The sequence below is a fragment of the Centruroides vittatus genome, unplaced genomic scaffold (genome assembly GCF_030686945.1).
Source record: "Centruroides vittatus isolate TY-2023 unplaced genomic scaffold, ASM3068694v2 contig_374, whole genome shotgun sequence".
NCBI lineage: Eukaryota > Metazoa > Arthropoda > Arachnida > Scorpiones > Buthidae > Centruroides > Centruroides vittatus.
Genome location: NW_027122196.1, coordinates 876,115 through 890,554, shown reverse-complemented (window position 1 = coordinate 890,554; position 14,440 = coordinate 876,115). Strand labels below are relative to the sequence as shown.

The window sequence follows — 14,440 nt, the reverse complement described above, 5'->3', positions numbered from 1 at the left end:
TATCTGTATTTTCAATAATATCCTCAGCTTGCTGCAAAGAAGAAATTGGTGAAATATTTTCAAATTGAACACCCTTGATATATACTTTGCATGAAAATACATCTTCATACTGGGCAAAAGTTATTAACTTTAGTGCATTTAGACTAGCATGATTATCTTCTAACTTTAGCTTGTTTTCTGCATACACAATTAAATTAGATTCATTTTTTAAAGGGCACCTTATCCAGAAATCTGGCACTTTTAATTTTTCAAAATCTTTAAGCTGAAGGGATGAAAATGAGGAAGATGCTGAGGATAATTCTGGCTGGATATCTAGTTCCTCTGAAGAGAGAAGAGGAGGGTTGACCTTCTTCTTCTTGTTTGTATTATTACTTAAATTTCTGTTTGATCTTTTCCTTGGCAGTGAAACATTACTATAGTACTTTGGGTAACCTTCAAACTTAGTAGGAACTGCATCAACAGACAGTATTGGAACATCACGGGGGATAATAACTTCTTCACCCTTCACAATATGTTTCCAATTTCTGATTATAAAATGTTCCTCAAAGTGTAATTCACAAACCCTATGCCAGGGCTCCAAAGTTAAGTCACTGCGTCTGATTAATTTTTCCCAATCTTTTCGACGATTGTCGTCTTTTGGTGCCAAGAAAAGAGATTTTTTTTCTTTGCAGGATCGGTACCCTGTTTTACACAATGGAACAAAACACGTACCTGATTTTGATTTTCGGGTGTTTGGTTCTTGTTCAGCCATTATTTGATTAACATTTCCTATAAATATATTTACTTTAAAAACACAAATTTAATCGCTTTCAATGTTGTTGTATGAAAGGATGCTATGTAAACAAAGCGAAAGTAGCGCTACGATTGACATCAGCGCCACCTTTTCTGTGACGTCACTAACCTCGACGCAGGACTGAACCGTTATAATAGAGGGATATAGCGCTTTCGACACTATATTTTCTAGCCACTTTAGTTTAGCTGGTGGAAGCTACACATGTATAACGCTTCCAATGATTCTATCCCGGACCGGTTCTGGGCTGTTAGCCGTCCTTGCCCGATTATGTGAATCATAAGTACTGTACATTTATAACTTAACCCAACTGATAGGAATTTACTGGTATGTTTTTATGATAGTTCTGTATAGTTGACAAAAGTTAAAAAAAAAAAAATCCATTAAAATATTTGATATTTTTATTCTGCTCTCCCATCTTATATTACTTACGGATTTCAATATTAAACCAGTGATATTACGATTTCGTATGTCCCATCTATAAGGGTATGTAGAAAAACGCGTGTACAATTCTTGTAAAATGTTAAAAAAATAACTGTTACTTTGGCAGCATCATTTACAACCAAATTTAATGAATGAGACGCACAAAGTACAAAAAAGCTTCAGAGTTTATTTTCCTTAAATTTACGATTTATGTATCCGTTGTCATAAAAATTTGTCTTTCCACTTTTTTCCCAAGACTACAAATATTCAGGTACAAAGTAACTGGTTCGACTTATTTCTACTTAAGAAGTAATTAAATAATTAAGAAATTAGGGAATTGGAGACATAAAAACCCTGCCGAAAGAGCCAGAATTTTATTTACACAAAAGCTTAACCGAACCAATCTCTAGCCGAGTACAGTGGGGACTGATTTCTTTGTAATATTAGATAATAAAGACAAAAATTTTTCCAGTTTAATGAGAGCTACTAAAAAGTTGTAAATTTTGGAAATTTTCGTGGACACCGGCCCTAAAACGAATTAGTTAGAAAACAAATGATCAACAATCTACTTAATACTAAGTTTAACATATTTAGATTTTTACAGCTATGGTGAGAAACGTTTAAAATTTACAACAATCCTGTCGCGTCCTTTGAGGTACACTAGTGATGCGACGAGAGACATTTGACTTTGACCGGTACCGGCACCCTCGGGATTTGGCATGCACACACTGCACACCTACCTGAACCGTCTCTGATTTCATCATTAACCACTCGTATCGAGCTATTTGATTGAGTGGATTGTTTTAAAATTTAAAAAGTAAAGAATATTTTATGTACGTTTCTTTACAAAGCTACATTTAATTATAATTTTCTTTAAAAGTATATTAATACAATTGAACAATATATTGTACCAGGTATGTATATCCACTGCACATTTTATTTCACCAAGTAAGTTTTTATGATTTATTTTTAATTTTAGCCCTTATATCGTGGCTAGCGATTCAGAATGTAATTGTGATATTAAAAATACATTTAAAGAAGTCTACAGTTTTTACTGGCTTATCGAACAAATGAATACGAATGGACCCTAGACCAGGGATGGGCAACCTTTTTCTATGTATGGGCCGCATTTTAAGACTTGAACTGATGCGGGCCGCATACAAGAAAAAGAGAAAAAAAAATGTTGGTAAATCAGAATTATTTATTCATATATAATTATAAATTAGCATAGGTATACTTAATTTAGCTTCTGAAACTGATGTAAACGTAATATTCATATATTGGAAATATTTGGTTAAATATTCGTCACTGCTAGTTTTAAATTAGTTTCGATGTGTCTGTTAGCCGGTTTCTTGTTTTAATTTTTACTAAATTCGTTGAGGAAAAAACTATTCACATAAATTGTAAAAATAACGTTTGAATTTTTGCTGCATACTGCCATAAGCTGGAAAATTGATATATTTATTTACATTTTATGCATCGCGGGCCGCAGGTTGCCCATCTCTGCCCTAGACCATTACTGATGCGCAATTAACTGATTGCCCCTGGAAGTCGGCTTCTTACATAAACACAGCTTTCCTGTCATCAATGTCACGGCACGCCACTGAGTAATAATAAGATGAAAACATGTTCACACGTTAAATTCGACAGAAAATGACTTGATCTAGTGTCCGATAATATATAATAAATAATAATAAAGTGAGCTGCAACATTCGTGTGAATGTTATAATGTGACGCAAGACCAAAACAGCTACGAATCGCTGTTTTAACATTTCAGAATCTGTAAAATCCAAATATTGCATCTTAATAGCATATCTAATATAATCAACCATTGTCTTTCATTCTAGAAGTTTGCTCATAACAAAACAACAAAATTAAATACAATTTGAGGAATAATTTCGTCGAATTAGCTGAGTTTTGTTATTAATTTTCAAATATTATCTATATCGGTCTATATTTAATTAGTTACGACTGAATGAAAAGAGTGTATAGTGAAGCTCAAACATATACAGTAAAACCTATCTAAAACGGACCGAATATTTTTCAGGTTTGGCAGGTTTCCGTTCTAGACAGGTTTTTAAACAGAAGATCGCTGAGCATTAATATGCATATTAACTATAATAAATAATACATAAAAATTTACCTTTACTTGTAAAATAAGAATGGCATAAAAACTAGCAGAATGTATATATTCCAGTCACTTTAACAACGTAAGCACGTTTTGAAAGTATAACTATGGAACGTTTCCTTGTAAACTGCTTAAAATCAATTATAATTTTAATAATATAAATAGTGCATTTTATATATGATATATCAGAAACGGGAAATTAACACACGAAATTGTTTAGTCTAATCAAGCGTAATATTACCTCAATTCTCATATAAACTAAAATAGATCTTTAAACTCATTTGAATGAAGGCATAAATTTAATGGTTATTACAACGTGATAAACTATATTCTATAAATTTCAATAGAAATTAAATACGTCATGTTCGGATCATTAATAAATTATGTAAGAGATATATTCTAGTTAATAATGTAAACAGGTTTCTGGAACAGAACATTTATCTATCGACAAAACACACAAAAAATAATGGATGCTTTGTAATGATAATTTCCTATTTATTATTCTCACAAATATTAATTATTGCCTTTTTATCCTTTCTTATTTATTTGAAATGTTTTGTAATAAATTTATAAAAAGTTTTGCCTGTTATAATTGCACACTCGAATAACCGTCGTTAAATATTCGCTTTCTGACACACAAAAAAAGAGTTTAATTTCTAAATTAACATTATAATATTATAATAAGCTTCACTTAATGCTCTTTTTTACATTGTTAACATAAAATTAAGTATTTACGCTTATATAAATTAATATAATAATAATAAATATTATCAATTTTCATCAGAGTATTTTATGTTTATTGTTACGTATATCAAATCAGATAGGCAACGATAAGCATCAAATCAGACATTACTTTAAATATGAGATTAAATATTCAAATTTGCTTAATTCACTCCATAATTTCTTCAATATTAATTCATAAATTTATTAATTATTGGATGGTATACACGTTTTTAACTACGTGAACAATATTCAGGAGTAGGCACTTACTGTACTTCATAAGAAAACGACACAAGTAACTTTATTTTTGAAATAATTTATAATAGGTTTATAAAAAGTAAATTATCTACCCGCAGGACATACTTTTTCAATGTTGTAAACCACTTTTTACACTTTTTACACATATGACACATTTGACTCTAGATGTGGTTCTTGAACAAGGCGAAAATCTTCCTGTTCTACATTCAGGTTTATCTACTTTACCTGTTTCTTCATTTATTTTTAGGACACAAAATATTTTTCAAACCACGTTTCTACGAACCGTTTGAAGATAGCTCAAACAGTTCGTAAAATGCAGTTTTACAAAATCTTTAGAAAGGAACATCTTTTGTTGATTATCTGTTTTCCAGGGGCATTTGAGAATTTCGCGAGTATCCTAGAGATGATTCTAATATTTAACAAATTTATTGGTTAGATCTTATTTTTCTAGAAAAGGAGCAAGTGTGGCACAATAAGTCAAGGATGATATCTCCCTTGATATGGTTGCAAAATTCATTTCTTTCTAGCAAATCCGTTAAATTCGGATCATCACTTTTTTCATGCATTAATCAAAACATTAATATAATTATTTTCATTATTAATGGCGAAATACAATATAACAATGGTTATCATGTTATACACAACATTCGCCGAATTTCTCTCTGTTTCTAACCTATAAAAAGATGGGGTAATTTTTTTATTGTTTTTGACCGTTTTTACTATGGTAAGCTGTTACTTTCCCGGCTGTTATACAGAGAAAAAATATGTGACCTCCGTAGAATTTTAAATTTTTGGACTTAGAACAGGTTAAAACGTCGAGAAATGCAAAGAAAGTCGGAGATAATTTCGGTATGTATGGATATTAGTGTATATGGAGTATGACACGATTTTGTTCATCCACTTTCAAGCTTAGTAACTCCTGTGCCTTTTGTCGAAAATTTCTGAAATTTTACAAGGTGGTTTGTTTGTTAGGGGTATGGTATTGGTATCATTGGTGGTATTAAATTTTGGTGATTACAAGCAGGGGGTAGGGAGATAATGGGGGTCGTGTGTATTTCCAGTAAAGTCAGACTTCGTGACGGTTTTACTGGTTATTCGTATTTATAATTTTTTTTATAAAACCCATTTCTACACTCAAAATTAAGCTTTTTGCCATTTTGTAGTAGTTAAAAATATGAAAAATTTTTAAAATAAAATATGATAACAGATGGCGCCACCAAATGTCGCTGAGAAAGTTGAGCAACTCGTCGCTAGATTTTACATTTTGTTCTACTTACGGATGTAATTCAATTGTCCAAAGTTATGATTTTCTTACTCTTATGGTAGGTAGCACAGAAGTTGTAGATGTTCTATTAATACCGAGGTTGAGGTCGAAGTTTAAAACGCGAAAACATGTACGTCGGACGTTCAGTGTGCTTTCCTGTAAGCCTAGAAGTTTGACAATGGTGTTTGGAAAGTCAGTGGAATCATGCTCGACATTCCAAACGCCATTGTCAAACTTCTAGGCTTACAGGAAAGCGGCGCTAGACGTCCGACGTATGTACGTTTTCGCATTTAAAACTTCGGTCTCAACCTCGCTAATATTATCATTGAAATGCCCTATTTCATGCAATCATAATGGAAAATCTACAGCAGTTGTAAAGCACAAAACTGCTACAAAATTGCTGTGACTATTTGTATTTATTGTTAACACATACACACAGTGGCGGCCTTAGGGGATGGCGAGCAGGGCAATCGCCCGGGCCTCGCTCTTGCATGGGCCTCGCGCAACAACTCGAGTAGAAAAAAGTTGATATTTAAAACTTTTTATTTTATCCTTAGCTATTAGTTATAAGCCACAAACATCATTTTTAAATCCCTGCGTATATATTTTAAGGCATTTATATACCTTAGTTTATCGTCATTACTAATTTGTCGTCTTTACGACTGTTAACTTTTATAAATCTTCTAATATAATATTTTAAAACTCTAAATTTATTTATTTATAACTTTTGTATTTCTTGTCAATCGTCAGAAATATCTATTTTCAATTCACATACTTTGCACAAAGGACAAGGGCCTCACAAAGATCTGCCGCCCAGAGCCTCGCAATCATTAAGGCCGCCGCTGCATGCACACTATATTAAATAATTAAAAATTTAATAATTAAGTCGGAAGTAGATCGAGTATTGTTTTACTTGCTTTTAACTGAAAATAATTTTTTGTTTTTAGCAGTGACACTATATTAACTTTAAAGGTGTTAAAGTTGAATTCTTGAAAGTGTATAAAAGATTTAATATGCTAAATATAATACAGAAAATAACATTTTCTTCCAGAATATAGTTTAGAAAAGTGATGAATCAACTGTTAGTTAAGCATATATCCAGATATAAAGAAAGAAATTCCATGTATAAAGTACTGTATTCATAAAGTACTAAAACATTCTATAGATCAAGCATATATTAATTAATAAAGAAAAGCAAATTTTATACAAATTTTATAACCGTCTCATAGACGATTTCATCTATTACGGCATATTATAACAGCTTTGTTTTCTGTCGAATCTTCAGATGAAAACATAACTGAGCCTTCATCTACAAAATTAAATTTAAAAAATATAAACGTTTTAGTTACATTATAATAAACAATAAATTTTAATAATAATTGTTTTATTAATTCAAAATCGATTAATTCAGTTTAATTTTCAGTTGATATGAACAATTATTGTACATCAATATTATATAGTGTAGTTCATGATTTCAACAGGTTCCAGAGTGAAAGTGTGGGTGAGTGTTCCTAACGTGTTCTGCTCATATGACGTTCTTTAGAGAACTGAAGTTTGCAGTGTGTTATGAACAAAAAGCCTTTTTTTTTTCCTTGGCAATCGCTTTAGGGAATTCCGTGACGTTATTGTATTACTATTATGTTGGGTTTAGTGAGATATACTCGGTTGACACCGATGGCTGTGAACTATACCGGACAAGAGTCAAGGCATACTAACCAAAACAAGACAAAAATGAAATAAGTGTGTCAGTGTGTGTCTGTATTCGGGAATTTCCTATCAATATAACCATGTATTCAATACATGAAATATATTTAATGTGGCCTTCTGTAGTGTGATGTATGTGTTTCTATTCAATTCTAATGTGCCCAGGCTTTTGTGTAGTGTGTGTGGTATGACACCTGTAGAGGAGAGAACAACAGGTACAATAAGCACCCTATCCATCCTCCACAGATGCCTTATTTCCTGGGCGAGTTCTGTGTACTTGCTAATTTTTTCAGTGCATGCGTTTTGTATATTGTGAGTGTTTGGAATGGATATGTCTATAATGTATGTGATTTTATTGTGTTTGTCATTGAGTGTGATGTCTGGTCTGTTGTGGTAAATTGTTTTATCTGTGAATATGGCTCTGTCGCAGTACATTTTGTGCGTGTTGTTTTCCAATACTGTCTGTGGAATGTATTTGTAGTATGGTTCGTGGTTGTCTACTAATTTGTGTTTCTTTGCAAGCTCTTGGTGTATTATATTTGCTACTTTATTGTATCTATATAAATAATCTCTGTGCCAAGAGCTTGCAATCAAAAGTGATGTATTGTATACTTTCTGGCATGATGTGACATTTTCTGCATGTGTCATTTGTGAGTTGTATCTTTGAGTATGTGTTTTCTGTAGTTTTTAGTATTTATGAACTGATCCTGTATGGCAATCATGAATCCTTCTGTCTCTCCAAAGAGGCATCCTCGAACTAACCAGCTGTTTGACACAGGTTTGTCAACAAAATCCTGAGCCAGGTCGTAGGAATGCCTGCCATGGAGTGCCTTTCGAACCCACGGTTACTTAATGGTGTCTTTTTATATATATTGTATCGTGTCTATATGATATGAGTGTAAGTTTAATGCTATGTTATTCGAGTCTGTTAGAGTTACTGTTTTATGTAACTGATGTTTCTTGTTTTTTGTAGAAAAACTGTCGCAGTGTTTGTATTTGTTTATAGTTAAGGTTAACTATGTCAATTAGGCCATGTCCGCCATCTTTACGTGGAAGGGTTAATCTTTCTGTGGCGGATTTAGTATGATGTTGTTTATGCATAGTAAGTGTTGTTCTTGTTTTTTTTTTTTTTTTTTTGAAACTGCTCGAGATCTGTGTGAGTCCAATGTATAATACCAAATGAATAAGTGAGTACTGGGACAACGTACGTGTTTATTGCTTTAACTGTGGATTTTGCATTTAACTGTGTTCTGAGAATAGCGTTTAACCTACTTTGGTATTCTTTAATTAACCTTTGCTTTATTTGTGTATGTTAGTTTGGCTGTTGGAATCCTACATACTTGTAGACTCGCCTCTTCCATGGATTCAATAACATCTCCATTTCCAAGTGCAAAATCTTCTCTCTTCAGGACTCCTTTTCCTATGTGAAGTGTTTTGCATTTGTCTAGGCCAAATTCCATTTGTATGTCCTTGGTGTATGAATGTGTGATTTGTAGGAATTGATGAAGTTGTTTTTGTGTGGATGCATAAAGTTTTATGTCGTCCATGTACAGTGTAAACTGTGCATGATGACATAAAACTTTAGATGTGACAGTGTAAACAGTGCCGTAGATGTGACAGTGTAAACTGTGTTGTTTTTTCATGTCTGATATTGTGGCCATATTGTGTGTTGTTTAACATGTTGGATAATGGGTTCAGGGCTAAGCAGAACAAGAGAGCACTCAAGGAATCTCTTTGAAAAATTCCTCGCCTAATGAATACTTGGTTTGTTTATAACTATAGTAGTGTTATGAATACTGAGATGTAGTGTTGTTCTCCATTGCTGCATAGCGTTTTGAAAGAATGCAATGAGTGATAGATGTATTTTGTACATGTTTAGAATATGTAGCAGCAAACTGTGTGGAACATTGTCGAATGCTTTTCTGTAGTCTATATATGCCGTGTGTATGTTTCTGTGTTGTTTGAGTGCTTGCCGTAGAATGACTGAATCTATGAGTAACTGTTCTTTGCATCCCCTGTGATTTCTACGGCAACCTTTTTGTTGTTCGGTAAGAATGTCGTGTTCTTCAACATGTTTGTATATTTTGTTTGCGATACAGGATGTCAATAATTTGTAGTGTGTTGGAAGACATGTAATTAATCTGTATTGTGTGGGGTCTGTCGTATTGTTGTTTTTAGGTTTCATGTAGGTGACATCCTGAGTAAGAAATTTTGGCATGTCTTGTGAATTGATGATGATGTGTGTTAAGTGTTTAGCTAGTTCCTGGTGCAGTGATATAAACATTTTGTACCAAATTTTGTATCATAAATTGTGAATGTTGTCTACACCAGTCACCAGGTGTCTTCCAGTTGTGTGTTCTGTTAACAGCGTAGCAAATGTCGTGTATGTTTATTTCAGCACAGGGCATAGTAGGTATGTTGTGCAAGTTCCGATAAAATTAAAAAAAAAGACCTGAAAAGAAGAACGCAACCAAACCCACGAACGCGGACATTGTTAACCCGGGAGACGTCCGAGCCGGTATCAAACTTAGATCTGATTACTACCATGATAAATATATCCACAGAATGTGGGTGTGGTCACTCTTAGCTTCATTTCTCCCCATGGACCTTACTGACATGGATGTCCCTACCAAAAGCTTGTGCTCCAGCCTGCATTGGCCTATGAATCAGTAAAATTACTGGGCTCTCCCACGATTACAAGGTGATGACCACGGAAGACTTGTTATTATTATATATTTATATATTATTACCGTAGTTTAACACCTATAATCAGGAAATCTATAACCTGGCTCTATTTCCAACAATTATAATTTCAAAATAGATTGTTCTTTTTTTATTCACTACCCTAGTAAATAGTGTATCACCTATAAACCATTTACAGTCGAATCATGATGTAGCGCGAAAAGAATACTAGTTAACGGATATTCTGTACAAGCATTAAATACAATTCCTCGACCACTAATAGGAAAAGAACTTTCCTTCACAACCGCTTTGCTACGTATTATCATAAGCTAATTTAAACATAAACCTCGTTATTCCACAAACAGCGACTCGTTATTTTATTTCTACAATCAAACGAAAGTAAATATATAAAAATAAATTTAAATAATAATAATAATCACCTTTATCTTTCTCTTCGATGCACTGTTCTTCCATTTTACGGAAAGTTTTTCTTATAACACGATAAATTATGTACAGAAGAAAATAATTTACCATTTCTGATATTCCATAAAACACTGGAAACAGAAGAATAGAGGAATTTTTCTGAAATCACAAAACTTTTTAGTTTTAGTAGAAAACTTATACAGTCAAACCTGTTTTTGTGCAGTCTTTTTCTGTGCGATTTATTTGTGCGATTTTTATTTGTGCGATTTTTTTGTGCGGTATATGAAAATTTCAATCAAATTGGAACATAATTGACTCCTGTAAAATTTTTAAAAACTCTATTGGTTGTTTTCTATGACATCAGCAGGTTTTTTCATTTTTTATTCAGTAAAATTTTTTTCTCATACGTTTATTTCGGTCCCCTCTTATTTTAATAGCATAAAAACCATAAATATTATGTTATATTTGAACAGATGCAGTAAGTTAGTTCCCCACCAGCTTTAGACTGCAGGTGTGAAATTTCACGCCTTGTTAAATGAAATAACACTTCCTGCAGTTATATTTATCAAATAAAATCATTATTTAACGATTACTTTTAACTTTTTAATGTTAGATTCGTATTTAAGTGGAAATAATTAATTAATATAAAAATTAAAATTCTTAGAGGATTTTTTCCCCATTAGGTGTTGCAGAAAAAGGCCCAAGGAGTTAAAAAAGCAATTCCTAGTTATTTCGTACGGTTTCGAGTTATTTTCTACGTGAGACTTTTTTATGCGGTCCCTATTCACCGCATAAAAAATATTTTTTTAATTGTGTTGCGAAAACTATTTTTTATAGCCACTCGTGAAGTTTCGCGCGATTTTTTTTATGCATTTTCTTTTATGCGGTCCCTATCCCCCGCATAAAAACAGGTTTGACTGTACTCATACAAACAAAACCATAGATAACAAACGTACGGTGGTATCAAAAGATAAAACAATGATGCTATATGCAACAGTCACATTTTGAATTCCGCTCTCAATAGCTATTGCCATGCAAACTGACTTGGACATTCTGCTTATAATCGCTATTGAGTATCCAATTAAAAATCCTGTTATAGGAAAAACTGCAGCAGTTACAATCACTTTCCATGATACTATATCAAACATATGTTGGAAGGAGAATACTTGCATTGTAATTATAATTATAAGTAAAATCATACTGATTCCACTTCCCCACTGTTAATGAAAATAACAAGATATCAGTACATTGCGTATTGGCACAGTCAGATAAAGTATATCAAAGCGAAAATCAATGATTCGTACCTTAGTGATATGAGAAGATATCTTTGGAAATTTCCATTTTATAAGCATGCCGATTGTTACTGGAGAAACAATCATTAATAGCGATAATGCAATGTTGCCATATGGTATTATTAAGTTTTTAGCTTCTGTACTATTTCCATATATCCAAGTATTGAAAGGCATCATACCTAGAGAAACCACGATTGATATTGTGGTCATAGTCACACTGTAAAGAAATAAATATTAATTTTCTGGAGAGGAATTTTTGCGTCTAAATATAGCAAACGATTCCTACATACCTTAGGGAAACATCACCATCCAAATAATATGTAAACATATTGGAAATTGTACCTCCGGGACAACAGGATATAATAAGCAAACCAACCGCTAATCTCGATTCGAATTGAAATATAATATTATAAAGAAATCCAATTAATGGCATTATAATAAACTGGCAGAAGAGTCCAATGGCTGGACCAACGGGTTTTCGAATTCCTGTATAAATCTATTTGTATATAAAGTATTTTACATAAGATATTAATTCGAATAGTAGAATGAGATAATATAATAACGAGTAATACCTGATTCCAGGAAATATCAGTTCCCACAGCGATCATCGTCATTATTATCGTAGTTGTTACAAGAACATTTTGAGCCATTTTGAAATCTTTATTAAAATTATAATCCATTGTGTTGTTTAGCGTAGTATCGTTTCCAAGAACATAAACAGTATTATTTTCCATTCTTCTTATAGTATATAAAAGTATAAAATGCAATAAATTTTTGCTCGACTTACGTCAACTTTTCAATATTAGGAACGTGTCGTATAATTTGGGTTATCAAACAATTTCTGTAAAGATAAATTACTGAAAATGTAAGTTAAAGAAGATAAAATTCCAACTTAATTTCTTCAATATGTATAAATAAATTTGATCAAACACTTTTTCCTGTAAGAAATTGTAGTAATTTCCAATGTTCCGAAAGTTGACCCACATGGAAAGTTCTATTTTAAAGTTTCGTTATAGAAAATGCTCAAATTGACGAACCTTATTATGGTTCACAAAATGAAACGGTTTGGATAATTGTATTATCATATTAAACATTAGCTTTGTGCCAGTATGATGGGAGACACAGATGTAATATTCCTTGTTAGGGATGAGCCGGCATCAAATCCAAATGGTCGGAAAAATCCTGTCGAACCAAATGGTCGAAATTTTTCACTAGTGATTCTTCCCGGATATGTGGACATCTGTCACTCACCATCCGATTGTCCCCGTTGTGGGTCCGAACGAATTAATGATAGGTACGAAAATGGCCCTGTTCGTAGGATGGAAGGAGTCAAAAATAACCTCAAGCACTTAATAACATCAATGTCCTATTTCGAACTAAATATATTTTACATGCTTTTATGAGTATAAACTTTGTTATACATGGTAGGACATTTTAATCAACAGTGAAATAACTCGAAAAATCATCATTGAACCAAAAATATTATACTTAAGATAGAAAATAAGACACAAGATAGGGCTATCAGTTTCGTAATAGATGGTGCTAGAATCGGTCAAAATGGGGTCAATTTCACTTTCTCAAAGGAAACCCCCATTTTTTTATTGTATACTCTGATTCTACATCAAACACAAACTTTATCTAAAGCATTTTTCCGAAAAATACGATTATCAGAAGTTCTCAGTGTTTGAAGTTTTATGCAATCGCCATACAGTGCACGCGTGTATCTGAGATATCTGTAAAGATCATTAAAGAAAAAAAGGAAAATCATTACTTAAAAAGTATAAAAGGAATCATTAGAAACTGTTATTATTTGGTAAAATCAAGTTCAACGTCTTCTCTTTATTTCACGTGTAACATGTTCGGCATTAGTTTTCGTATCAGTTCATTATTTGAAGAAAACTCAAAAGTAGCAGTGACACATTGCCGTTTTCTTTTTCGTTTTTAGCATTTTTCTTCCTATTTCAATAAATTTCATAAATATCTACGGATTCATGCAGGGCCGAACTTAACTTGAGTGAGACCACAAATGGCCAAGCGGTCTTCGTATCCTGAACACTGGGAGTTCGGTCGTGGGTTCGCGCCTTGCTAGGACGGGCTGGCCACGTGGAGTTTTCCAGGTTTTCTCCATGTCTGTAACGCCTAAACAGGGGTCAGTTTCCCTTAAAAGACCTCCCAAAAGCATTCCCCCTAGGGAGATCGTACAAGTGCTGCGTTGCCATAACTTACGAAAATGAATTGTTTGTTTGTTATGTAAATAGAAAATATGTTTTTTTTTTTTTTTGCCAAAACAAAGACATTTTAAAAATATATTTCGTATTTAGATAATTCATAACCAAAACTGGATATCGAATACTATTCCTTTATATTATAAAAGCGCAGGGTCTTAGCAAATGTCCCACTTGCCCGTGTTAACCTCTTAACAGTGGAACAGTCGTACTCGGCTCTACCAGTTAGTTGTGGAGATAAACCGTGGGAGTTTTTTTAAGAATTTTCCCACGCGTTTTTCTCGTTTCCGTTTAGGAAAAAAAATTTTTAAACAGTTACGTCTTGTAAAGAAAAAATCGTTCTTTATTGTCACATAATTTTTTTATATATGAATTTTTTTCGCGGTAATTTTTTGCTAAAATTTTTTTTTTCAAATTTATATTAAATTCTTTTTTGATTTTCCATCCGATACGATTTTTTCAAAACTTTTGAATTTATTTTCAATTTTATAAAATTTTTTAAAGTTTTAGGCATTTAAGTAATGACGATTT

The 14,440-nt window shown here is 32.6% G+C and overlaps 1 protein-coding gene across 1 annotated transcript; it reads right to left on the bottom strand.

The window, feature by feature from the left end:
• Positions 1-6,700: 6,700 nt before the first annotated feature.
• On the bottom strand, positions 6,701-12,525 carry LOC136975520 (ileal sodium/bile acid cotransporter-like). The gene is made up of 6 exons (XM_067270586.1): positions 12,257-12,525; positions 11,975-12,180; positions 11,697-11,901; positions 11,349-11,609; positions 10,410-10,551; positions 6,701-6,892 (listed from the first exon to the last, which is right to left on the bottom strand). The coding sequence occupies exons 1-6, from the start codon at positions 12,416-12,418 to the stop codon at positions 6,819-6,821; spliced, it is 1,050 nt and encodes a 349-aa protein (XP_067126687.1). The 5' UTR covers positions 12,419-12,525; the 3' UTR covers positions 6,701-6,818.
• Between the last annotated feature and the right edge of the window lie 1,915 nt (positions 12,526-14,440).

What these genes read in the sequence shown, in the direction of transcription:
- LOC136975520 (XM_067270586.1), bottom strand. Translation starts at nt 12,418, where the DNA reads ATGGAAAATAATACTGTTTATGTTCTTGGAAACGATACTACGCTAAAC. An exon ending in TATCTTCTCATATCACTAAG is followed by an intron (nt 11,610 to 11,696) that starts GTACGAATCATT and finishes TTTCATTAACAG; the next exon opens with TGGGGAAGTGGAATCAGTAT. An exon ending in CATCGAAGAGAAAGATAAAG is followed by an intron (nt 6,893 to 10,409) that starts GTGATTATTATT and finishes TTAATTTTGTAG; the next exon opens with ATGAAGGCTCAGTTATGTTT.